Source organism: Mchenga conophoros, linkage group LG17 (genome assembly GCF_057382185.1).
Source record: "Mchenga conophoros isolate Kocher_MC1m ecotype Shallow Benthic linkage group LG17, M_conophoros_male_GT1.1, whole genome shotgun sequence".
Taxonomy (NCBI): Eukaryota; Metazoa; Chordata; class Actinopteri; order Cichliformes; family Cichlidae; genus Mchenga; species Mchenga conophoros.
In genome coordinates, this window is record NC_140542.1 from 25,244,355 (window position 1) to 25,272,150 (window position 27,796).

At 40.0% G+C, this 27,796-nt stretch overlaps 2 protein-coding genes across 3 annotated transcripts in view; one reads left to right on the forward strand and one right to left on the reverse strand.

Annotated features, from left to right (window-relative positions):
* Positions 1 to 4,095: 4,095 nt before the first annotated feature.
* myf5 (myogenic factor 5) lies at positions 4,096 to 7,062 on the forward strand. The gene is made up of 3 exons (XM_085251293.1): positions 4,096 to 4,622; positions 5,537 to 5,609; positions 5,819 to 7,062. Exons 1-3 carry the CDS (start codon positions 4,170 to 4,172, stop codon positions 6,016 to 6,018), a joined length of 726 nt encoding a protein of 241 aa, XP_085107419.1. The 5' UTR covers positions 4,096 to 4,169; the 3' UTR covers positions 6,019 to 7,062.
* Positions 7,063 to 15,070: 8,008 nt separating this feature from the next.
* Positions 15,071 to 27,796, reverse strand: part of lin7a (lin-7 homolog A (C. elegans)) — a 51,566-nt gene continuing 38,840 nt past the window's right edge. Inside the window, exons 4-6 of one of the 2 annotated variants that reach the window (XM_085251979.1) lie at positions 21,403 to 21,612; positions 20,768 to 20,979; positions 15,071 to 16,952 (exon numbers count right to left, since the gene is read on the reverse strand). In XM_085251979.1, the coding sequence (XP_085108105.1) occupies positions 16,928 to 16,952; positions 20,768 to 20,979; positions 21,403 to 21,612 (447 nt within the window). In that variant the 3' untranslated portion in view covers positions 15,071 to 16,927. Of the gene's footprint in view, positions 16,953 to 20,763; positions 20,980 to 21,402; positions 21,613 to 27,796 lie in introns of both variants that reach the window. The other variant, XM_085251980.1, reaches the window with a different exon arrangement.

Below are 27,796 nucleotides of genomic sequence, written 5' to 3' on the forward strand. Positions count from 1 at the left end.
ATACCGGAAATCTTTTTTACTTGAGCATGCATAGGTGCACGTTCTGGATAAAGCATAACACTCATGGTTTTTCTTTAGCTACTTGAGTGTGGATTAATAAAAAATACTTCAAAGTTCAAAGTAAAAGTTTGTGCAATATTACTTTCACAGTACTGTGTACTTTTATTCCCAAAATGAAGTTAACACTTCCAGAACCAAACTAAATTAAAGCTGGTAAACATACACTAATGCAAGGTTCTGTATGATATGGTATTATTCAGCATGCATACATCTTATACTAAATATCCTTTTTTTTCTGTAGAAACCAGACAGAAATCCGATAGCGCTAACAGTAATGTGATTTTAATGGGCTCCTACTCACTCATTCTGATAGCAGTGATACTTACTTTGCAGCTCATATGTGTAGCAGTGGATGTAATATCTGTTACAATGGAGGCCGGTAATCACATTTAAAAAAAATTTCCTTTCTGTGCTGTTAGTAGAGTTGTATTGACTGCATTTTGAACCTCATTGTCTTATTTTTGTGTTTGCACCATCTGACTGTGTGCATGCTCACAGAAATAGCCCTGCTCTCTCCAAGTCCAGACTTTCTCTTGTATGACTTTACGGGGATTTCGGTGTTACTGATGACACCATATAATTGTCATTTGGCTGTGAAGGCAGCGTTTTGAAAGTTAAAGCTGATGAAAGGCGAGCTGTTATAGGAGGGGGGATAAGCCTGGAGGCTGAAATGCTCTGATTTACTCAGACTTTCCTTGAATATCCTGCTAGCAAAGGATTCAGTACTGACGGGGCTGGCGGTGCACCTCTTTCTGCTCGCTGCCAACACAAATGGTGTTGCCACTCATTTTTTTTTTTCATTCGTTCTTGTGGGGAATGTAAAATGGACTTGGATTTTATGTGGGTGGGAAATTGCCTTTAACCAAAAACACTGTGCTTTGAAAAATAAAATCCATTGTTCTTTCTTTTGATTTTGATTTTATTTGATCGCTTTTGTTTGCTTTTTTCCTTTCATCCACAGCTTTCCATGTAGAGCAAACTGAGGTAAGGACCCAGTTAGGAGCAATAGAGTTTTTCTTTCAGATTATAACATTTTAAACATCTAATCAGTATGATATTTTAACAGGGAAGTGCCCACTGTTGGGCATTGGAAGGGGTCTTCCCACCCAGCAATACCATTTTCATGTCAGCATGCATTTTTTTTTACTGATAAAGTTAAACTTTATTTATTTATTTATTTATTTATTTATTTATTATATTTATATTTAATAGTTGCACTAACCCAAACCATTACTTTTTCTAAACACACCAAGTAACACATTCCTACTTAAAAACATATTTAAAAATCATACAAATATGTGAACAACTGTGATCTCAATGTTTTAAGCTTAGGTCTTTGGAGTCCACCACACCTCCCATTTTCAAATGTGTTCAGGGACTTAAAATAATGTTGGAAATTCGTGCAGAGGAACCTTTTTTATTTAAGGGAATATTTATGTTCACAAACATGAAACAGCACAAACTGCTGTTGTTTTTATATTTTGATCAGATATTCTGACTTCCTGCCCACCTCTCCATGACTTCCTCTTGCTCCTTCTGTGCCATGAAGTTAACCTAACTCGAATAAATATATATTTGATCTTTTTATTTTAAATAAAATTCAACTTAAATGTCAATAAGACAGAAAAGGGGACATGGGCTGTGTTTGGCCTCTGGAGTGGGGCATGGTAAAGTCTGAGAACCACTGGGTCAAGTGAACACATCGAGAGGTTCAATAAATCTCAATGGGATTCTTGTAATTTACACAAACTTGCATTTTAAGATTGACTTAATTTTCACACTGTTACCTGCGTCATAATCACGTACTTAATTACTCAACTTACATTTTACATATTTTTACATATAGAGAATATTTTGCTGTTATTTCTGTTTTGTCCTTTTAAAAAGTTTTGACATGCCCATGCATAGACAAACTAATGAATCACCCTCAGTGGGACTGTCATAAAAAGGAATACCCCCCCCCCCCCCCCCCCCCCACACACACACACACACACAAAACCGGCTAAACCACTTTCTAATCCCGACAACTTTTGATGGTATTCAAAGTGGCCACTCAGTACTTTTACTGTTCTGACAAGTATATACCGTAAATCCTATAACTCTGGATAGTTTGGATTTATTAAATAAAAATACATTTATTTATAGATTTCCATAAAACCGTTTATTTTGCTAAATGGGAGGAGGAATGTAAGCGATGCACTGCCTCTCTATCTGGGGGATGGTGCAGCACCAAGCAAGCAGCATAAAGTCAAAGCGTGAGGCACTTTAGAAGAAATAAGGTTTTCAGACGTGAGGCAGATGAAACATAAAAAGATCACCTCCTGCCCCTCACTTAACTCTGTCTTTGACCCTTGAGAACAACAAAAAAGCAACCTCGGAGAGCTCCCCAGAGACGAGCCGAGTGCGCAGATCACATCTCCAGCCTGCGCGCAATATCGTCTCCCCGCATCATTACGCCATGTGCTGCACTAATCTAACCCCCCGGCTCAATTAAGCTGATGCCAGGTTTTCTCATTGTCCGAGTTGTTCTCAGTCTAAACAGCCTTTGATCTTCGCAGCTAGCTACAAGCTCAGGCGAGCCGATGTCTTCTTCAGCTGTGCCTAATCCAAACTCCGACGGCAATTCAGAGGCAGCAGCAGGTACTGGTGTTTTCTTAGGTGTGCGCAGTTCCCAGAGAAGTGGTGATGGGGCTGGAGGGAGTGGGGGTCGTGCCAAACGCTTTGACACATTGTGAGAAATATCCGCATTGTATCCTTGTAAGCTGTCACCAACATCATTACCTAAACCAGCTGGACTGGGTCAAACTGTGAAAAGCATCATTTCAGAATCTTTAGATGTTTCTGCAAATCTTAAATGGAGACACTTTATCTTCTAACTACAGGGATGTTAAAATATGGGGAAAAAGCAATTTGAGAAAAGGCTTTGGATCGTTTTCACTGTGTACTTTAATTCTGTTAAATTAGCCTCAAACATTGGGGTGAGGACCCCAAGGAAGGGACATAAGAATGAATGTGATTTGCTGATTCTGCAGTGTTGGCCTTCAAAAATTCAGCTCAGATCCTCTGTTATTGTTAAAGATGGATTAAAAACTGCGGGATGTGGGACTTGAATGTTTATCAGTCCGGAAAAAAAAGATGTTGGAGAGCCACTACAGGGACAAATATTGAATTATCTTCACTGTAAACATCCTCACTCCGTAATCCCTGAGTCATCCCCTTGAATGAAAGCCTCTGCACCATCACGGCCATCTGTTGTGTGCTTGAGTCGTGTCAATAACTTTTAACGGTTAAAATTTGGTCCCTCAATGTTGCAGGGAGTTGTGCAGTGGTGTCAGTGCAATAATTACTGTTTTAATGAGCTTTGGCAAACAGGGATCGGCTCATTCACAGCACCTTAAGTAATGAGTTTGAGTGTTTAAGGGGGGGCGGCTTACCGCACTAATGTGAATTCACAGGGCTTGAAATGCTACACCTTCCTTTGCAGCTGGGCTGCATCTGCAACGCTGTTGTCTTCACCGTAAAAATTGCCCTGCATACTCCAACAAGTGGTCACCCTCTTTTACAGCAGAATTTGACTAAACTAAAAACACTGCGATGTTCATGTCTTCACAGCCACGTGTCACTTTCACTGTGCGCTATGACATGATGCCTAAAGGCTGGTTACAGATACATGCAGCATAAATAATACATTACAATACTTATTAGCGCTTTAAAACATGCCAGCTTCGGTCAAAGCTGCACTCCCCTTAAACATCTCTAAGCCTTGTATTAATTGTGGACTTGTAAGAGAAGAGTGTTGATGAGTGGGAAAACACCAGTAAGTGCAGATGTGGGAAACTCCACAGGGTACTGGGGGGTGAGAAGCAACGAGTTGGGATGTGGCAGGGAGGGAGAAGAGCCGACTCCTGCCTGCCTTCTGGCTGGGCCAATGGGCCATGGTAATTAGATCTGGCCAATGTGGGCCCTGGGCTTTGGCCTCGGGGCATATAAGGGGGGCCTGGGGCAACAGACCCCTCATATCACTCAGAGGTCTCTTCTCTTTCACCCAAACTCTACTACCCTTCTTCCTTACTTCCTTTGCGGCCATCTCCTTCTCCATCCAACAAGCCATGGATGTCTTCTCGCCATCACAGGTCTACTATGACAGAGCATGTGCTTCCTCTCCAGACAGCCTGGATTTCGGCCCAGGCATGGAGCTTGCTGGCTCCGAGGAGGACGAGCACGTCAGGGTTCCAGGAGCCCCCCACCAGCCAGGACATTGCCTCCAGTGGGCCTGTAAGGCCTGCAAGCGCAAGTCGAGCTTTGTGGATCGCAGACGGGCTGCCACCATGCGCGAGCGCCGGCGGCTGAAGAAGGTGAACCACGCTTTTGAGGCTTTGAGGCGTTGCACTTCGGCCAACCCCAGCCAGCGCCTGCCCAAGGTGGAGATCCTGCGCAACGCCATCCAGTACATCGAGAGCCTGCAGGAGCTGCTACGAGAACAGGTGGAAAACTTTTATGGCCTACCTGGAGAGAGCAGCTCTGAGCCTGGAAGCCCGCTGTCCAGCTGCTCTGATGGCATGGTAAGACCGCTGATCCTCATCTTTATGCAAATGCCTGGTTTTATCAGGGTCTTTGGCAGCAAAGAAATTAGAACCACTGCACAGCAAATCCCGGAAAAGGTCTTTATTGTTGTTTACTGCTAAAGTCATCATCAGTGTTGAACAAGAGCACTTCTATCAGTTCTCTTTACCTCATCAAGTTTTTTATTTCAATGCAGAACCCTGATTTCCACTTTAGCAACCTGTTAATCAAATGAACTTGCTTTGCCTCAAGACCATAATTATCATGGTTTTCCATGCATGACATACACCTCCCATAATTCCTTAATGCAAACATCTATTATGTTGTCTTACAAGAATCTCCGTCCTCTGCTTGTGATGCTTATTATTACAGGTTATATTGAATCTCTGTTTGAAGGTGACTTTGCATCAAATAATACAAAAACAACTTATAAGGCTGGATTGGACTAATGGCTTTCCCACCACCGGACACTTTATAGCCCCATTAAACCAACCTAAATCCACCTTACTGAAGTCTGGCAGGCAAAACTGGGCGCTTTTCTGCATTCCATCCTGACTGCATGTTCTGCACCACTGCCAGGATTTTCTGCAGATTTACTAGGAGAAAGTGTCATCTTGCACAAACTGGTGTTGCTTCCACTGATACAATCGATTCGCTACACTCGGAGTCGGGCCGGGGAGGGGAGAGCACAAAAAACCACTTTGGCTTTAAGGTGCATGTGAAATAAAGAAGCCAATAACTTTGGAATTCAGGATTTATTAGCCTGTCCGAAATATCATGGCGGGCACTGCACTGGGTGTTTTCTTCCTATCCAGTATAACACAGCGGTTTAAACAAGCAGCTTATCATATCTGTCTGTTTGCAAGTATTTGAAGGAATTCAAGGGTAAATTCAATTTCACATTTCCTTTCAGGCTGACAGCAACAGTCCAGTGTGGCAACAGCTGAATGCAAACTACAGCAACGGCTATTCATATGCAAAGAACAGTAAGACCTTTTAACTTAAGCAGCAGTTTGATATGAATATAATGTGAATTCTTGCCTGTAAGGCTTTAAAAAACAAATACCTGAACAGCAGATTATGTTATATTTAGACTTTATTTTATTACGTTTCCATCTCTAAAGTGAGCTTATATAACATGCCGAGCTGTATGATCCAAATTTGGCTAATTAGAATTTGGGATCCTCTTCATCAGATAGCGTGGATGATAAAGCAGCCGGAGCGTCCAGTCTGGAGTGCCTGTCCAGTATCGTGGACCGCCTGTCCTCGGTGGAAACCAGTAGCTGTGGGCCGGCTGGCCTTAGAAACACATCCAGCTTCTCCCCAGGCAGCTCTGACTCACAGCCCTGCACACCGGAGAGCCCCGGATCCAGGCCCGTCTACCACGTCCTGTGAAGCATTGCTTTGATGTGAATATATATTGCCTCAGGCGGGCGCCGTGCTTTTACCCAACACCAGCTGCATTTGCAACCAAAAGCGATAAGAACTAGTTTTGGGCAAGTGGGAGGAAAACCCAGCAGAACCTGAGGGACGCGCGGTGGCCAGCTTTTGTACTGTACATGAGATTGTAAATATGTAATGTAAATGCCCATTTATTCTATACTTTCTATTATCCCCACTGAGACATATTTAATTATAACAGCTGATGTAATGTTGCATTATTCAAAAAAAGAAATGGTATTTAAGCAGTTCAGTTCAGGTGAGTGTGAGTTTTAGCAGGTTTTGTCCTGTTAAAAGGGAGTTTTTTTTTATCCCCACTTTTTTATTTTTTTATTGTAAAGTGTCATGAAATGACTAATGTTGCTTTTATTGGCACTATATATACATGAATAAAAAGTGAACTGAATTGAAGGAGTGTTGTGCTACACTGTTACATCCCCTGTTTTGTTCTTTGGTCTTTTTTCTACTTTTTTTTGCATTTAGAAACCAGTTTTTTTCTAGTTAATCAGATGCTACGCTGAAAGTTTGGAGACCGAAAAATAAAATGTCTGCAAAAAAAAGTTGAAAATCCTAATTAGCATGAATCTCACTCACTTTAATAGAGCTTTTCAGCAAAAGTTAATTAATTATGAACAATTCACCGATGCTGAAAGCGGCTGCTGCCATTTCAGTTTTTATCTTTTGATCTCTTTGGCTTTTTGAAGATTTAAAAAAAATATTGTTTCTAGAACAGGTCAATTTTTCCTTACGATGGCAGATTTATATTCATTTGCAGAATCATGATTAGGAGTCCAAAAAAACTGTCAAAATAAAAGGCCAAGTTATTTATTATGTGCCTCACATGTGCGGTGTCCCAGACGTCTTGGAGTTTTCTTCAGCTAACAAGGTGTCAGGATCACTGATAGAGGTCATCTGATATCGTTTATCATTTTTACCCTGCCATAATCATTCATGTCGCCTGTTTGCTGATGAGTCAGTACAGCAGTGTAAAAGCCAAATTCGTGGTGTCTTTCCTGGATCACAGAAATGATTCAATAAAAACCGACAACTGTGTAAATAAAGGAAAAAATTCAAAACATCTCTAAACTCATTTTTGTGTCTCTGTACTCGTGAAGTGTAAAGCTGCACTCTGTGTGTGTGTGTGTGTGTGTGTGTACCTGTTTGTTCCTTCCTACCAAATGTGAGTCATCATTAACACCCTTGATTACACCATCAACACAAGAGTTAAGAACAAATGGCCTCTAATTGCATGTATTGTGTGACTGAAGAGGAGGAGGCGGCGGAGGGGGAGGGGGTCACATATGTGTTATACTCCGTCATGTCTTTGATCATGCACTAAGAAAGCTTGTTTTCAACGGATGAGTTGGAAAGCTGTAATACCGTGTCAGTGCATTTGTCAGAAAGGTACGAATTTCGAAAACATATTATCACAAAAAAGCAGAATCTAATGTAAACCACACAAATCTGATACAGCTCCACATGGATCGTCTAAAGTATTACCATGCTGCTTTCATATAAATGCATCAGTTATAATGATGTTTGTAGAAATTTTTTATTTTATTCTTTTTTGTTGTTGTTATGTTACATTAATCTTGCTAAACAACACATTCATTTACTGCTGCTTATCCAGGTTCGAGTTGCAGGGAGCAGCAGTTTCAGTAGAGACACCCAGACCTCCCAGCCTGGGACCCGAGAGATGCCAGAGAGAGACATAATCTCTCTGGCATCTCTCGGGTCAGCCCCGGGACCTTCTCCATCACTGCAGACATTGTGTGAATCCATCTGTAAATTTTGTGGTCCTCTCTCCGCTCACCGAAAAGAGGTGAGCACTTCACCCTTTTTCCGGCCGAGGACCATGGTCTTAAAGGTGCTGATTCTCCACGCTCTGATGCAAATCACCATAGTACACGCTTGAGGTCACTGCCCAACGAGGCCAGGAGAACCAAATAATGGGTGGCTTGGGATGTCTGTGGCTCAGGAGGTAGAGCGGGTCATCTGGTTTTCGGAAGGTAGGTGGATCTCTGGCTTTCAGTCTATATGCCTTTGGCAAGATACTAACCCCAAGATACTCTGTAATGTAAAAAGTCCTGAGGCCACTAAAGCAGGTATTAAAAAATCATAGACAACAATAACATAGACAATTGATAAAATACCACCCTACCCACAAAACAGTATAAAAGTATAGGGAGACAAAAGAGCACAGGGCTCAAGCATAATGAAATAACATAAAACAAGAGATAGCAGAGTATTCATAACCACATGACTGATTACACTTTTAATTTAGGTATCATCCCAATCTGGGTCCAAGGTCTGCAGGAGAAGAAGAAATGACACATGTTGATAACTCGAACAGAAGATGCTGTTTGAGGATTTAGCTAAACGTTCATGTGTTACTGAATCCAAGATTTCAAGAGGAATCACTGAGCACCTACGTGCTGCTTATGTAAGCATCTGTATGTTAATTTCGTCTCAGCAAAAAATAAATAAATAAATAATTATCACACTTAACATAGCACATTGCATTGGCTTCTTACCCAGAATTTAAATCGCCTGATTGCATATCATCATAAGGGTCGAATGTTAGGCTGCATGTGAGCAAGAGGTTACAAAAGAAAAGCTCAGAAAATTCATGAAAGTCAAATATGTTTAGGAGAGATAATAATATATTTCTGACAGTAGCCATATTTTAAAGGGCAAGCCATTGTTGACAATGTTTTCTTTTCTTCTTTTTTTTTAAAGATTTTACAGCATTTTGATTATAAAAACTAATTTAGAGCTGTGATTAGATTAAATAGTTAATATGCATACATTTCAGTAATTGCATCATGCAAACATTTTGGGAAAATAAATTGTGTTTGTCAATAAATAATCGATATTTATGATCAAAATTCATTTTTTGTTTTGTGTGGTTTTGTTCTCTGTTTTTTTCTAATACTCTGAACGAGAAGTCTCCACTTGATTATCTCTTGCAGTCTCCACGCTCAAAAATGTCCTCCCTGTGCCAAAGGGTTTGTTAATGCATTGTCCAGAGTAGCATTTACAGAACATTTCATTCCTCACAAAAATTTCATTTTGTAATTTATTCAGCAATTAAAGAGAATTTAAAGGCCCTTCCGTGACTGTATTTCCTCTATCATGTCAGCAAAATGAAACAAGAATTTTTAACTTGACTTTATTAGCATATATTTAGATATATAACATCCAATTTGCATATTTAACCTTAAATATTATAGCGGACTCCTCATACTAAAAACAATACTTTGAATGTAAGTAATTCAATTTGGTGGTTTCATGGTTTCATGCTGATGTCTATTAGATCATTTTAGAATACCAGCAAACGTTATGATAGCCACTTTTTATGCAGCAATGGTGTTAATGATCTTTAAAGAAACAAAGTAGCATTAAAAGAAATACAAGAAATATGATAACTGTCCAAGTACCACCAGTATTTATCCAGATGTACAGTCCAAGAAGTCTCTTCACCTGCCACTGAAGAGATAGTTGCAGTGTAGCACCCTCCAAAAGCAAATCCCAGCAGTTAAACAGTGTGTCTGTCTCAGCTACAATGCAATGAAACATTCTAGCAGTGGCTTGTATTTCACTAACCTCTGCTGTCAGCTGCAGCCTACACTGCAAATGTCGCTTATGTAATTTTCCGTGGCTACCTGTGATTCATGAATCTCACCCTCACCAACCCCACACGGCGTCCACACCACAACGTGCCAGCAGTTTACACGAAGGTTGTTGGGATTGAGCTTTATTTAAAACGTGTAAGTTATACAGGGACCTGTTTTTATTATAAGTGTAATAACATCACTCAGAGGCCAGCACAGTCATTCTTGTAGTACTGTGCAAGACCACAAGAGAGAGGTGTTTCTTGTATTTCTCCAACATGTGAGAGGCCATATTCATGAGTTTATTGATCATTATTTAAGAGCAGATTTTATATGCCGCAGGTTGTATTTATGTAGTCTCTAAATGATCCTCTTCATAGTGTTTCTGTTGGGTAATTCATATATTCTCTCATCTTTGAGGGAAATTCTGATCTCATATTGAAACTTTAACTGTGGAGGTCTTTGGAGAATTCAATCTGCCCTCTGGCAAAATCTGTGATGCTGCTCTCTAAGTGAGGAACTGCAAAGGCAGAAAAGGGAGAGGAGATGAATTTGAGCACACTTCTGAACTGTGAGCAACGCTGCAATATAAGAAACGTTTAAACCTGACGTTTCGATCATACTACTGCTACTACTAATCCATCCATCCTGTTAAACAGATAAAGATAGAAGTGAGTAGGATGGAATATGGAGAAAACACACCTGGATGTTAAGCTAACTGGCCACTTTATTAGGTACACCTGTTTAATTGCTCTGTAATGTAAATGTACAGGCATATAAGCATGGTCAAGATGACCTGCTGAAGTTTGAGCATCAGAATAGAGTCGAAACATGATTTAAGTGACTTTGAACATGACATGGTTGGCCGCACGGCCTCTGCTGAATGTTTCAGAAACTGTTGAGTTAGTAGGATTTTCCTGTAGATGCATCCCTATGTTTCTGGGTTCCTACCTCACTGGAGAATGGCTGGACTGCTTGCAACTGATAGGAAATCAACAGTGACCCAAATAGCCACTTATTACACCATGGTATGCAGAAGAGCATTTCTGAATGCAAGACATGTTGCACTTTGAGGCAGATGGGCACAGCAGGAGAAAACCACACCGGGTGACACTCCTGTCTGCCCAGAACAGGAAGCTGAGGCTGCACTTCATACTGACTGAAAATGTTCCCTGGTCTGATAACTCTAGATTTCTGCTGCAACATTCAGCCGGCAGGGTCAGAATCTGGCTTTTGCCTCAAGCTTCTGGTGGAATAACAGATAACAGATAAATAAAGAAATAAAGAAACAATGAAATAACAAATATCTTTGTAGCAAAAGTGTTTAGGAGAGAGGTAAGGTATTCCTATCTTTCGTAACACTTCCGTACTGTTTATAATATCTATTGTTTGATTTCTTTCCTCTTTAATAAAGTTTCTTCAGTTCTGCTTTCTTTTATTTAGTTTTCTCTTTTTCTCTCTGGGAGGAATTATTTTGTTTGGAGGAAGTTTAAGAATATCAAGGTGATTCATCTCCATTTAAATAGGGACACACTTTCATTTGGAAACAATTCGTTTATACTGCAAAATGTGCCTCTGTGTGCAAGCTTGGTGAAAGGTTTTATTTGTTAAAATACCACAGAGCCTTCGGTGATGTAAAACAAAAAATCTGTCTATATTAAATCTAAAAGAGATACATCTAAATGCCCGACAGCTGTGCAGTAAACCTAGTCTAGCCTTGATAGAAGTTTACAAAAGAGATCACGAGTTAAAGGTAAAACTAAAGAAACCGCTGGGAATTTTTCGATCGTTGTATCATCTTTGTTGTGTCTCACAGCCACAGATGTGAGCCTTTTGAGAAGGTGTTGCATTCAAGCTCTCTTTACCATCTGCAGACGTGGGTGAGGAATATGTCACCTTCATCAGTTTAATCACTTCAGGCTTCAGTCATGTACTGCAACACTGGATGGGTGATGGAGAGTGGCACTAACAGAGTGTTTATTGCATGAAACACAATGAACAACACATTGCTTTGTACTTTTGCTGTCACCGTTTGAGTTTAGCACCTTCTACTTACAAGGGTCTCTTTATTAGTTTCAGAGTCTGCTCTTTGTATTGATCCAGCAAAAGGCTGATGACTTACTATTCCAAGGCTAAAGACCTGGATGAGACTTCAGAGGCACAACTCAGTACACAAGGTGTAATCACCTTTTAGCAGCTGCACTTCGATCACTGAAAGGCAATCAGACCCGTGCTGCTGTAATCGAGTAGGCACCTGATGTAACTTTTGTCTCCAAATCAAAGGTTACACTCAGCAACCAGTTACTGAAAAGACTGCAGTATTCAAAGGCCTATGTCTATCTAATGTGTCTCCAAATTTTCTATTCCTGTTTTTTTATTCTGCTTCAAACAGGCTGTTTTGGTGTCTGTAACCTTAAATGCAGTTGCTCCTGGGCACCCTCAATCCAGCAAACCGGGCAGTGTTTTTACCAGAGACAGTATAAAAGGTGGAAATGGCCACTGTGACGTCACCTGTTGGTTCTGGAAACATTGACTGACTGTGGCGTTGTTTTTTTGTTGTTGTCTCAACCTACATTCCTACTAACACACTAGAACTGTACTCACTAAAACTGAAGCACAAATGTCTGAGATGGTAGCATTGCACAACAAGCCATAAGATTAGAAGAAGACATTCCCGCCACACACACACACACACACACACACACACACACACACACACACACACACACAAAACCCCGTTCAGCTATCTTAGTGAGGACCTTCATTGACATAATGGTTTCCCTAGCCCCTTACCCTAACCCTGACCATTAAAAATAAATGCCTAACCCTGACCCTAACCATAACCTAATTGTAACCCTGACACTAAAACCACATTTTGAGCCTCAAAAAGGCCTTCAAACTTGTAAGGACCGGTGAGTGTGTCCTCACAAGTGACTGTAGAATGCAGATTTCAGTCCTCACAAAGATAGCTAGACAGGAACACACACACACAGTGATGAGAGTTTAATGACTCAAATATCAAATTTGGACTCAACTATCCTAGTGGACGCTTTATAAAACAATTCACCTCCTTTCTTATGAAAATAGCTGGACAGTATAGGCCAAAACTGTTTTGTGTAACTGCAAACATGCTTTATTATGCTGTAAACTTGGCACTATAACATGGCAGTCTATGGGGATTGACTCTCAAGTTGCCAGTAGGGGAACTGGAGTCTGGGTTAATTATTCAGCTCTTGCGCATTGGATTTTCATTTATAACACCAAAGTCCTTATAAAAGGAAGCTTTGACATGTTAAAACAGCTGTGGGCACATATTTGGGCAGTGATTTTTCAAGCATTGAAAAATAACTTTTATTTAAAAAGCATTGTTTTAAACTGAATCACATCTTTCTAACAGCATCTTTGCTCCCTCATACTATTGTAATGGTAATTTTTTTAATTTGGCACATTTTTAACCAGACCTACACAATCCCAAAGGGATTTGTGCTTCCACCCAAGACTGAACAGGTGATTTTCTTTTACCTCTTTAACAAATGTGTAAACCTCTACAATATAGATCCACTGCAGACTGCAAAGCAGTTGCTAGCTTGGAATCGAAGAGGTTGGCGGTGCCTTTGCTGGTCTGACAAACCAACAAGGTGTAAAGCAGAAACAGCTCTTTCAGGTGGTGTGTTCAGACAGAATGAAAGTGAAATTTCACCTTGCTGAAGTGTTTATGAGCCATTTCACAACTCACAAGTACTCGCTCCTAACAGCTATAATGAGGAGTACAACTGATAAGTGAAATCAAGCAATACAGCAACATTTTTTCAGGACGTACCAGAAAATCCTACAGTTTTATTTTTCTCCTATCCCTGTTCTCTTTTAAAATCTCTGTCTACATACATAAGTGAAGTTGAATCATAAACTTCCAGCCAATGGTGATATAAGCTGGACTTTTGATTAATAATTGTTGCTGGCATCTATGGGAATATCTCAGCTATTATGCTTTTGCAATTCAATTTTGACAAACTAAAATACTGTGAAGTTACATGAGTGCATTTTCACCTCTATTGGAGGTATTTGAGCTACCCAGTGACAATTTGCATCAGTTTGCAAATTCATTCTTGCATTACTCTTCCTAATCTACAGAGAAAGGGGAAAAACAAGGCTGTTGGTGTATGATTACGTTAAAGAACGAAGCACGTTTTTGCATCACATCATAATTCCCCCTTTCAACACACAAGCAGGTGCGTCATGGTGTCTGGTGTTGTTAAGAGTTTGAGCTCTTTGGCACAGGGAGGAGGATCTGTATTATTTTGACAGTATTTCTTGTTTTGTGTATCTTGTGTGTTTTACTTCCCGTCTTTGTCTTGATTCCCACATTTAATCATCTGCCTGCTCTAACTGTTTACACCTGAGCCCAGGTTGTCCTCTGTGTGTGTGTGTCTAAAGCAATTTGTCTCTGTGTGTTTGTGAGTTCATGATCCTGCTCCTTCTTTTTGTCTCTCTTTCATAGTTTTATGGAATCCTTTACTGAACTTTACTGAAGATACCTCTTATGCAGCACTGAAATTGCTTTTCACTTTAGATCCTGCCTGTCTGCCCCTGTGATGGTTTGCATTTGGGTCAGTTTACCAGCTTCACCTTAAACTGCAAATATAGCACAAGGGTAGCAGCAAAGCTAAAATTATTTCCACATAGGGCCTAAATGCATGATTGAAGAGGTTAAAAACGGCTTCCATAAAACCTAATCAAAGAATCTAAATATATATCTGATACACATCTATAAAATACTTTATAAAAAAAACAAAAACAAAAAACCCCTCTCTCTGGTGCTCACAGACACTTGAATAATGAGGTCCAGTCCCAACCCAACCCTGACACACTTTCACTGTGGAGGGTCTGCTACATTAAACTGAATAGGTATATTGTTATGTAAGTGATATTTATGATCTTAATAGATCAATTGGTAGTGGTATAAATCAAAAGTACACGTGTCTGTTAAAGAAATCAGTCGCCCCAAAGCTGCAGCTAAAATTCTACTCTTCCCCTTAAGTCAAGCGTGTCCAACTCCAGGCCTCAAGGACCGCTGTCCTGCAGGTTTTAGATATCGCCCTGGGTCAGCACACCTGAATCAAATGATTAGTTCATTACCAGGCCTCTGGAGAACTTCAAAACATGTTGAGGAGGTAATAGAGCCATTTAAATCAGCTGTGTCGGATCAAGGACACATCTAAAACCTGCAGGACATCGGCCCTTGAGGCCTGGAGTTGGCCACCCCTGACAGAAGTAAAGAGACCCTTCAACAGCCATAATTGTGAAGTTTTTAGGACCCAGACTGGAATTGGGCCAATGTGCTAGAATACCATAAAATGCATGCATGCGATACAAAGGAAAACTGCACAAGTTCATCACTGTACACAAGCACATAGATTTATTTATACAAATATAGTATGTATAACAATTGCATATCAAGAGTTTGTTATCTATTTTTTTTTTTATCTTTACGTTAAATACAGGACCATTCGCTTCAAAAATGCAAGTCAATTAAGAAAGAGTACCGATAAATTAAAGGTACAAAAAGGGATCTGTCTTATTAAGATGTACTGTGAGAGTCAGAAATGGTTGTAAATCATATAAAACCTGGACATTAAGGTCACCTAATCACAATATTTTGACATTAAGTAGACCTTAGAGGAAACAGTTTTTTTGGGAAATAGTCAAATGTGGCAGTGTGGGACACATTAATGTAGGCTGCTGTTCATTTGGGCTTAGGGGTTAAAGCCGATGAAATCATCACTCACTGCAGTTTTAAATAAAATCTCTGTAACATCATCAGCTTTTACGCCAGCTGCTTTCAGCATACAGGTGTTTACAGAGTCTCGCATTGAGAAAGTGATGTTTAATGCCTGGGATAAATAAAAGAGTAAAAGCCAGCTACTGAAAATGTAAAGAAAATCAACAGTAAACAAAAAAAAAAAAAAAAAAAAAAAGAGTTAAAAAGACTTATAAATAAGTCATCTCTGGGAACGACGGAGCAGAAAACCACAACAAGAAGCTCACCAAAGATGGAGACAACGTAAACACAGATTTGGCAGATTACCACTTTGACTCTGGAGTTCAGCTACTTGGGTGACAAAGAAAATGATTTCTCTCACAGATCCACTGGGGGAAAAAAACCAAACCAAAACACTCCACTCATAACACAAAATGCAGGTAACACATCCACGTGAACTATGTGCTAGTATTTAGCCATAATGAAATGAATAGATTTTAAACAATCTGCACATCATAGAAAGAATACATAATATTTTAAATGAACATTAAAACTTTGTGTTAAATCTCTGATCTCGTAAACTATAAAATAGACAGATCTGGAAAAATAAACATAATATTCATTTAATTCTGTTAAAATCAAAAGTGATGACATTCTGGTAATCTGTCGGGAACATTTAAGATTTCTGAGGATTAAAGTGAACCTCCTTGTAACATATATTTTCTAGATTAATTTCAGTTGGGAGTAGCTTATAAGTTCTTTTTATGAATCGCAGTTATTGCACATTAACTCTATGCGCCATCTGTAAATCTCTTTAAATGGCACCGAAGACCGATTTGGACTCAGGAGCTGCCTTACAGTGAATAAGATGCAATTTGCTTTACGGTGATTTACATTTGCACCTAAACTCTGTATATGTACGGTGATGAATTTCATTTTAAAATGTAAAAACAAAAAAAACAAAACAAAAGTGTGTTATTGCTAAACCTACGAGATACAAAATCTTTTCTTGCTACAATATAGAAGGTAAAAAAGAGTTCATCAAAAACAGGACACAGAAAAAGGAAATCAATGGTCTTTCATACAGAGACACAAGCACCAGTAGAGGAATCAATAGAAACACCACTGTACAAATGATATCTATGGAAAAATGGCGAAGGATCCACTGCGAAATGGATGAAAGCAAACCAAGTGGATAAAATAAACCAAACTACAAACACAAGAAAGGGAGTATTCAAGTCACGACTGGGGTGTAGAACCTAGAAAAGGGACTATAAAGTCAAAACTTTCAGTGTTAGCCTCCCTCATACTTGTTTTTCGAAGCACCAAATTCAGGACAAACGCTCTCTTCGTTTTTGCTCAGTAATCGGTGGTACACTGGAAGGGAGAGAGTGAAAGAGTCTTCTACTTTCGGTCGGTTTTGCTCCATGATGGAGAGACGCCTTTGGGATCCTCAACACAAACAGATGGCCTTAAAGATCCACACACTTCTTCACTTCTTCTTCTTTTGGAACAGCCTGGAGATCACAAAGACAAGAAAAACAGGCTGAGAGCAATGCCGTGAAACACAGCTGCACTAAATGAAGTCATGCTGAGTTTAATTTTTTTCTGTTTTCTGAAAAATGTCACATGGTGTGGTAAAAGGATAAATTAGCAACAAGACAAACATTTAATCTTAAAAAAAAAAAAACAACCCAGTATGACACCATATACTTTTAGGGTCCATCCATCCATCCATCCATCCCAATGCATTTGTCAATCCAGTTTTTGCTCCTTATCCAGTTTGCAGACATGCCCAGACCTCCCTTTACCCATCCACCTCCTTAAGATGTTCTGGAGGTATCCCGAGGCTCTTTTCATGCCAGAATAGAGGGATCTCACTAGTTTGGCAATCCAAACATTTGACTAAAATGACAAGGGACAAAGCAGGGATTTTTTTTTCTTCAAAAGACACACCTCTCAGATTTTTATGTTAAACTCAAAAGGATGGGTTTTAATCAAAATGTTCTCATAATTGCAGACGGATTGTGACAAAGATGATATCAGAGGGCTTAATTTTGATCTACACTCTGAAATTAAAAACACAGAGGGAGGATATTTTTTGGTGAGGAGAAGATTGGAGATGAGTTTTTTTTGTGTTAAAATTAACTGAAGTTACAGGATAGATTCAATTCACTTCAGTTAACTTCAGTTCAATTTATTTAGCAACAAATCACAACTACAGTCCCCTCAGTATATTGTAAGGTAAAGACCCTACAATAATAGAGAGAAAACCCCAGCAATTAGCAATGAGCAAGCACTTAGTGACAGAAGGAAGAAAAAACTCCCTTTTAACAGGAAGCAACCTCCACCAGAACCAGGCTCAGCAAGGGGCAGCCATCTGCTGTGACTAGTGATGCGTGAATCATGAACGATTCGTTCATGATTCGCGCATCAATCGCGATTCAATACTCGAGAATCACTTTACTGACTCCTGAATCATGATTCACAACCTCAACTGACTCACTGACTCATCCCTGTTGCTGTTAGCAGCAATATTTCTAGCTTATAATTAAAATTGTGGAGAAAAACACAACATCTGGTATCTTAAGAAAAAAATTTCTGCTCTGAACTGGAAGAAAAAACCCTGAGTAGAAGCTCACATCAGGTTCACAGTAGCATCGCTCTGCTAACATGCTAACAGTACATTTGATCTACTCACCCCCTCCCTCCTGTGTTGAATCGTAAGCGAATCACTCAGGACTCACTAACCCCTCCCTCCTAGCTCACAGCTTCTTCTTCTTCTTGGTTGGCAACCAATGTTAAGGCGCATTACCGCCCCCTGGCTCACAGCTCAGTGGACATTTAGATGAGAAAATATATATTTGACACATTTAAGGAAAATACTAATAAAATAAAAATAAACAAAATAAATGTTTATTAAGCAATTTTGATAGGAAATTGCTTAATTTTAGAAATGTTTTTGCTCTTTTTTGTTCTATAAAATAGTTGTTTTCTTTGAGAATCATTCATCTTATCAGAATCAGAATCAGAATCAGAATACTTTATTGATCCCTGGGGGAAATTATTTAGCAGCAGGATTTACATGAAAAGAGAAACAAATTAAGTTTAAGTGAAAATGTAAATTTTTTGCACTCTCTGGTCAACTGACTCAGTGAATCAAATGACTCAAAAAAACACAATTCACTTTGGTGAGTGACTCATTAAAACTCGATTCAGTAAAAAGAATCAAGGGTTAGGGTTAAATTTAAAAACTGTACTTTTGAGTTAAAATATATATTTATAATTTTAATAAATGACAAATTAAAAAGGCATGAACATTTTTTTGTATCGAAAAAATATCGAACCGTGACACCAAAGTATCGAACCGAACCGAACCGTGAATTTTGTGTATCGTTGCACCCCTAATATATATATATATATATATATGTGTGTGTGTGTGTGATGAGGAGGTGCACCAGTATCACTTATGAATGCATCTCTTTAACTTACATCTGGCTCTGACCTTTACATACAGTTTATGCTGGTTAACAGAGCAGAGAAACTCAGAAAATGTGACAGAATGGCTTATAATGCACTCTTGTCACTTGGTCAGTAGCTTCTTGGATCCCAAAGCAGATCACTGCGGTCAGCATGCCGGAATTGATATAACATGATCCCTGCTCAGTTCGCTTTCTGTGGCTCCACCACAACACGCTGTTACAAGCTCCTAAGAACCATTCCAGGCTGTGGTGTGCCAAGTCCAGGACAAGAGATATGCTTGGGGGATTTAGCATCAAAGCCAAAGAGATCTTGGACACATGCCTCTAACACGTCAGGCAAATAATTTGAGACGTTTGGGCAAAAATAGGGACCGCATGATATGACTTGGTTTCATGGTCTGAATAGTGTCTGCACTTTCTTTTTGATTTTAAATTGAGTGTTTTTCACTACAGCAGGCAAGAGTGAGCTTTAGTTTGCTTGGCAGTGCACAGCCTTCTTCTAATTTGGCACCGTAAGAAAAAATGATCTAAAGCGAGTCAGGGGTAGAGCCTCCATCCAGCTTTAGCTTACAAGTAACAACACTCCAGGCTGCACCTGCGTACCTGCAGAGCATGAACCACAGATGTAATCGGTTTAAGCTTGAATAATTTACAACCCTTACAACAGAATCACTGGCAGCACAGAAGAAGAATCAGTAATGTTTGCACAGAGGATACTGGCTGCTCAGTTTGCAAAATATACTACTGAGCTTTTCGACTCTGTGCTGGGATGTATATGTCTGCTATACCTGCACACAAGCTGAAAGATGTGCTTACATGGGCAAAACAGAGTACGGTGAATAAAATTCAGTTCTCCATCTCAATTCTTTTATTGTTTATCTGCAAAATGTTTTAACTTTCTTGCACCAGAACATTCAGCAGAAAGTTTTTATTATATACTTGACATTAAATAAATATATAAATGAAGCCAACAACCAAGGAATGAAGCAAATCGTGGTAAAAACTATTTCGAGTAAAAGTATGATGTCTGGAAAGATGAATAATTCATCTAGAAAGATTTTGCGACAATAAAAGCTCGGTCACCTTGAAACAAGAACAGCTGGGAGGCCCAAGCCTGAGGCTCTGCTTATGCTCATACAGGAAATGATAAAAGGTGTACTCTCTGTGCACATCTGCATTCCCTACCCACCTTTGATTTCTTTTAGTGCCTGCAAGTCCAAAAAAACAGCACATACTTTTGATCCTAAACTCTGCCACAGTTTAAAAAAAAATATGTTGAAACAGGTCAACAGAGGGTCCAGAAGTTTATAGAGAATGGTACATTTATTATTTTTTAGTTTTAGTTTTTATAACTTTGCCTCTGTTTGATTTAAAATCCTTTTCATGGTGTGTCAGTTGCATCTTAAATGCAGAGTCATGGCCAGGTGAGGCCTGTTACTTTGTTATTTCATTACAAATTAACCAGGTAAAAGATCTGCAGTTTATTCTATGTGTTGAAATTGTATTTGGTAGCTTTTCACTTTAACTCTAAATGAAGTCCAGTTGGTGGACCAACTACTGTATTGTGGATTTATATTCAAAGCAAAGTTGATGGCATTGTGCCCGAATGATGAGCTTGGCGATCCTGACGAGCTATTAGTGGCGTTTCGACCTCAACCTAGGCTGCAACACTCCTCATTCTGTTACATTTCAGTTCTTTCCAGCGGGACAATTTCCTTCCGTAATCTTCATCAACATGCATAAACACAACTTTTTAAAGTAAAGTTCTCAGAGGTAGTGTTTCCTTTTCCTTTGTTGGCATCCACCTCCCCCCACCCCTCACCCTTAAAGCAATGAAGCGCCTCACCTACGACATGTGGTTCTGCTGAGAGGCCAGATTCTGCTGTTGCTGCTGCTGCATGAGGAGCTGCTGCTGCTGACGCCGCCGGGCCGTACGCAGCTTCTCGAAGCGGGCCTCCATCTCCTCCAGCACTTTGGGGGTGTAGCGAACCACCAGCTTCACACTGTCCTTGGCTGCCTTCAGTAGCTCCACCGCTTTCTCGTGGTGCTCTCCCTCTACACTCTGCAGGGGTTTCAGAGCCGCGGAAAGAGTAGAATATTAAAGGGGGCTGATTTTAATATATATATATTTTTAAAAATAGTAACCCTTCAAAGAAAAAAAAGAATATTTTCTCCACTATTATTACCTCACAATCAAGTGAAATGAGAAGGCTTAGCTTACAGTGTATGATGCTCATATCTCTCCAGCAGCTGAAGAAATTTCTGCTACTTATTCACAACATGCAACCTTGCGACCTCAATAACTCCTGTGATTGTTGACTCACATATCAAACTAGAAATCATATACATGGCAGGAAGCTGCTAAAAATATATTTTTGGAAACAAGCTTAAACAGGGGTTGACAAGCTTATCTACACTCTACTTTCAATCCATTGATCTTCTTTTCCCACATGCTGGATCAGAACGTTAGTCTGGCGAGACCCACCACTCCATTCACAGACAGGAGCTGGTCCCCTCGCTTTAAGCCGCCATGCCTCTCAGCTACGCCTCCAGGAATGATGCGGGAGATATAGATAGGTGAGTTTTGCTCTTTGCCGCCCATCACATTGAAGCCCAGCCCTTCGTCCGTCTTCGGTAGCTCCACCACCCGCGGGTGAGAGTGACCTTCACTGGCTGCGAAGGCCGCAACTGTGGCCTGAAGGAAGAGAAAAAAAGGTAAAGGGCTTATTAGTTATTCCAATGAATTAGACGGTTAATTAGACATGAATTCTGACAAAAATACACTTCTACGTATATTTTTTTGACACAAGATTTAATACAAGGTTCAACTTTGTGTGTGCAAAAAAGTAATATTATATATATTATGCAATATGCAAATATCCATGGGTTAATCATAGACTGTACAAAAATGATAGATGTAGCCTTAGGTTCTAAAATGTGAAAGTGCCTTAAAGCAAAAGGAGTTTCCAGGATTTTTTAATGAGGGGGGGAGACCAAGAAGCACCTAAGGGGAACTCACGAGAAATCATACATAAGTTTTATTCTAAAGAACAAGGTCTCTCACACATCCTTTATTTTACATTCACCTCTGAAAAGTACAGGTGTGGACCAAACCATTGTGAACCATTTGAAGGGGAGTACGATATATCTAAAATTACTACAAGAGATTTGATGGCACATTATTGTATTATTATTTCACAATGAATAATTACATTCGCAGCGTAATACCAGTCCTTTTATATACAATCTAATGTTCCGCATTATGCGTATGATATTAAAGATATTAGTGCACATTAAAAAAGTGGAGCGAATGCCTGAACTGTGCCAGGTCAGTTTCCCAAGAAATGCAAAAAAACTTTAGTAAATGTCTCATTCTATGAGTAAATCAAGTATTAGGGCAAGAAGTGAGTTATTTCTTCTCCTTTTAGTTAAACAGTGGAGAGAAAAACATAACCAAGATGAGAAAGAAGGCAGAGGCACACAGCAGCTTCTTAAATAGTGCCCTCATTATAGACGGCGCAAAGATATTCGTCTGAAATCTGATTTGCAGCTTTTGCAAACCACATCTTCAATCAAATCAGCAATTCTTTTTGAAAGCTCTGCAGCTTACACTAGCTTCTCATTCTCTTCTGTAGTGTGAAAATAAAATCAAAGGAAGAACACATTTTAGAAGTATTACAAAGAGACTGCAAAGCTGCTCGCGAACCTCTGACGCACCTTCTCATTTAAGCGACGACGGCCGTAACAAAGCGTCAGGATTTGGTCTGGGCTTGGGATTTAGACTCCACATGAGAAGTTCTCTGGTCTTTCCAAGCACACGGATTAACACATCTCACTTCCACCCTGTGTATCCCTTCCAGCTGGGTGAAGTTCCTTTGAATCACAAGCCAAGCTGCACACTCCTTGTACATTTAGAACAAAGCACCGAGGAGCTTGTTAGCCGAGCTGGGAAAGCTCGTGGCAGGTGAACAGAGAGCCTGTGCCCAAAGATCCACAGATGCGATGCCACAGGTTCCTCGCTGTCAAGTCAGCGTCATTTATGGTGTGCGAGATGGGGGAAAGGAAGGATAAGAAAGTACGGGTGGGGTGAGTTCTGTTTTGATTTTGCAGATGTGAATCGAAATTCCCAGCAGCAGACGAGGAGCTTGGCAACTGGAGGTCTTTGAGGCTCCCTCCAGGCATCATCCCCGCATCTGCAATCTCTTCCATATTCATATACATCTTCAGATCCACATTTATTACTCCTCATTTCTCTCTCCCCTCCCGCTGCCTATTAATCTGCTTATTGCATTATGACAACTCCCCCCTTCTCCTTCCTTCTCTCGCTCTGTCCTTCGCCTTTCTTCTTCTGCTGCTCCCACTCACCCTCCCTGGCCTGCTGTTAAAATAAGCAGCAGCTCCTCAGCATGCATACCGTCGCCACCCGGGCCTCGCAGCTCATCGACCTTCACAACTTTATCGGGCTTTCTGTGAATGAAAAACAATCTGGCAGATGGCCGGTGCCTCTCACGCACGGGGGGCATTTTAAATGAAACACTTGCTGGAGGATACTCGGTAGACACACAACACTGTAAAAGTCTGGCTTAAAGTATCTAAAGTCATTTTAGCATCACCTCCCTGTTTTTTTTGCTTCCCCCCCCCCCCGGCTGCTCTGATAATCTCCGCCTCCTTTAAGATCAGTAATAAAAACCTCGGGCCAGATATTAGAGGCTGAATTGATTAAATTAACAATGCGATCAAAGTGAATTGAGTTGTTCAAGTGAAACTCAAATCTTGGATGTCTGCAGATTTTTCTCTCACCAACTAAAGCACTCGAGATAAACCGAAACTCTGTCATGTATTTCATCACTGTTGCAGTTCATTCTCACTGCAATACAGTATGAATGTCTTTCCCCATATGTTGATGCTGATTATGTGCAATTGTGGTCCTTGTGGATATCTCTGCAGGGAGTAAAGCACTTTCAAAAATATCCAGTGTTCCCAGTTGGGAAGATCCCCACAGCTAAGCCACTTCAAACCCTTAGCTGTGTGCTTAATTGCCCAATGAATTTGTGCATTTTTATTACAGATTTAGAAGAAGTAACTTTTAAATGTGTGAGGGAGAGAGTTTGAAATGCTTTGTTCTTAAGAGAAAAAAGGGACATAGAAAAAGACTTAAAAATAACATCTCTTCTAATCATTAATGAGATGTTATTTTTAAGATCAGACAATGGAACCCACTCGAGAAACTTCAGGATACTTCAGAAGATGACACGATTGTCTTTGTTGACAGAGAATCCTTCCCTCTGAGAGAAGAAAAAATAAAATCCTGAACAGAGTTTGTTTAAAAATGTGTCATATTTAGTGCATCCTGTTTAAAAATATTTTGACAGGTTGGGAAATACACCTACTCTTGCCACAATTTAGACGAGAAACCTATGGAGTCAGACGACTACAAGATTAGACTGGAAAGCCTTAAAGGGCCTATTGGGAGTATGGGGAACTTTCTCAAGGATCAGACATTTTAACCAACATCACATTTTATATTTAAGGAAATTATTGGAAAAGGAAATTATTGCCTTGCACCACTACCGACAGCTTCCATGTAGAGAAAGTGAGTGAAATGGCACAAGACTGAATGCAATGGAAGAAAATTTGTTGTGAACTCCTGGCAGCTCTGGCACGTTAAGACGCTAAATCGAGGATGTTATTACCGTAATGGAATAAACGGAAGTGAAGGATCATCCTTAAGGAGGCGCTGGTTGCATGTTGATAAATGCTTCTTTTAGAAAATAAAAGAGGGGTTGCATATGTTAAAACCACACTGACAATTTCAGTCTGGTTTCAATTTCCTTAAATTCAACAGATTTGAAAATAATTACCAATGAATGGAACAGGAATTCACGGTCCAGACAACTGCTGACTACATAAGAGACCTGAAAAAGTTCGCTCTTTACTCCCTAAATGTATCTGAATAGCTTAGCAGTAATAGCTACTCTAGTGAAGTTTCTCTTTTTTTCCTTAGTTTATTTCACTTTGTTCACCAAACTGTGTCTTTTGCTGTACCGCACCAAAAGACTGTATTTCAGTTACTTTCCACTTCAGTCACATGGCTAGTCTCCCTGAGGTCTCCCTGCAGTTTACATGAGCCACAAACACAAAAGAAGATTATACTAGAAGCAGCTAGAAGAGGCACCCCTTTGTAACCCCTTCTACAGCCACACCTAGCTCCACTTGGGGGATGATAGGATATCTTTAATGCTCTGTACAGTCTATTTATGGAAGTCTGTTTAAATCAGGGGTCTCAAACTCGTAGCCCCAGGGCCACTTGCGGCCCACGTCATCCCTACTTGCTATACTGACGTGAAGAAATAGAATGCAATTTGGCCCGTGAAGTTACTTTTTTGTTAGGGAGGATTTGTTTGTTGTTGAGTGCAATGTTAAAATAAGTTCTTTAAAAAGCAAAAAATGACTTAATACGAAGCCAATATGAGCAGAAAGTACAAACATATTGAGGGATTGGCTGTGTTAGTTCAGTGAGAGTTATTTGTAAAAAAAAAAACAATTTTCGCTAGCAGTCAAAAACTAATGTGCACACTTATGTCTGCATTTTTATTTTGTTAAATACGAACAAAACTGTGATGCCACATGTCGGGCCAGAAAGTGAGTACCAGTTTGTAGTTCAATGAAAGGCTTCAGTTAGTTAAAAAATTGCGTTCACATTTGCAGTTTTGTCTTGTTATATAATATTAAAAATTCAACACTACATTTTCTGAAACATTTGTGGGTGTTTTCATGTTTGTTTTGTACTCATTGAACACTAAAGTGGCCCTCACATGAGATGACAGTGCCAGCAGTAGCCTACAGCTCATTTAAGTTGGAGACCCCTGTCACTGTAAAATTGGGGGCCCCCAATAGCCTGGTTTTCCTCTCATGAGAGCATTCCAGCTATAGCAGACATAATCCTTTCATTTTTAAAAGATGCCTCCCACAAATGTCTGTCTTTCTATATAGATTGACACATGCAACATGTACAGTATTAGTGACTGACAGGTGCTGGAAGGAGAATTTTTGAACTCTGAATGTTAAGTTAGCTGTTTCCCTCTGCTAACCACCTCCCAGCTCTAGCTCAATAGTTAACAGCAGGCATGAGGATTTGATCTCTTTATCTAACTCAAAGTAAAACAGTGAAAAGATGTAATTCTTAAAATATTGAGTGATTCCTTTTAACAGATATTGAATTGTATTTTACCAAACTCTGCAGGACTATTCTGGAGGTGTAGCGTTAGTGGAGCCAAACAAAATGAGAAAAGGACTGGCAAGCAGCTCTCATCGTTTGAAGCCTCTCTGTGTTCATACACAAAGACTTGTATCCCTTTGTTTATGTCATCCTTTTCTGTTCTCGTCCTCCACCCACTCGCGGCGATGAGAGGAGTGGACTCTACACTGAACCAATGAAGGACATGCTCTATGAGTGCTCCTCATCGCATCCCACCCTTCTCTTCCTCCTCTGCACTTTAAATCAGGCAATCTCTCCCTCTCTTTATCTTCTTTCATGAAAGCTTGTGTCTCTTGCTTGTGATGTGCTGATGAAACGTCCTGCTTCAGTCAAGCGGGTCAAGCTCATCTCTTTTGAATACCACAATCTGCTTATTCCACTCACGCAGTGCACCTCTTTCACCTGTGATATGGATGGGACCTTTTCTAAATAGCCAGCAGAAGAAAAAAAATCGTTGGACATCTTAAATAATCAGGTGGGATAAACCAAAGCATAAAAAAGATGGGTTTTTTTTAACAATTAACTTGCATCCATGACATTTATGACCTCTCAATCAAAAGCTCTGTTTGTTCTGAGTGCTGAATTGTAAATAAATGAAAGCTCGTGAATGCAAACATTCAGAAGGTAAAGTCAAGACAACTGTGTTTCCATAAGAGAAATAAGTTGAATGAGTTGAAGAGAATCCAGCAGCTGCTGATTGGAAGAGTCTTGAGGACTATTAGACATAATTAAAGACCGATTTACAGCTCGAATGAAAGACATTAAGTAACTGATGACTGTTGAGTCAAGGATGAAGAGCTTCTACTTCAGCCTTTGAGATAAACATTTAGCTCGTTCTGGTCTGTAATGCCTGTCTTTCTTCTGGTAAAGTGTACTCTGACAGTATTGATTCCAACTTTGTTTGACCTTATGAGTCGTGCTATTTTCCCTCAAACAACAACTCTACAGCAGCCGCTTAAATACACCAGCACCACCTTCTGACAGTCCCTACGCAGAAATGATCGATTATACTTAGAGCTGGGCGATAGAACGATAACGATATGTATCGCGATATAACTTTTACTCGATAGAGAAATTAAGCTATCGCGATAGACCTCGCCGCTCTTGTCCTCTTAAAAAAAAAAAAAAAGAAAAAGAAAAAAAAGGTCAGCCAAATTAAGTAGCGCAGAGCCGAACCAATCACAGCCGCAGCGTCACGTCGCGTGACTTGTTATGTACAGCACAAGTGCCAAGCCGCACGTGTGTTTGTTTGGGAAGCAGCCAGCGGGTAATGGAGCCAGCGCGTAATGGAGGAAATGAGTGTGCCGACTAGAAAAATCAACCGAGCGTGACCGAAGAGAAAACAGATGATGGTTCCAATGCCGGAGAGATTGTCGAACGGAAGAGCCATAGAAGTTCCGTAGTGTGAAGGTATTTCGGCTATTTCAAGTCTGACAAAAAACAGAGTAGCGTGCACTGTAAATTGTGCCGAAAACAAGTCTGGAAATACAATAAACTGGTGCATGCGTCACACTGTGCGCCACGTTATTGTTTCGGTGAAATGAATTTCTACAATACTGTTACTGTTAATTCTACTCTCTGCAGTGTTTAAATGCTTACATATACACACAGTTACTGTCCG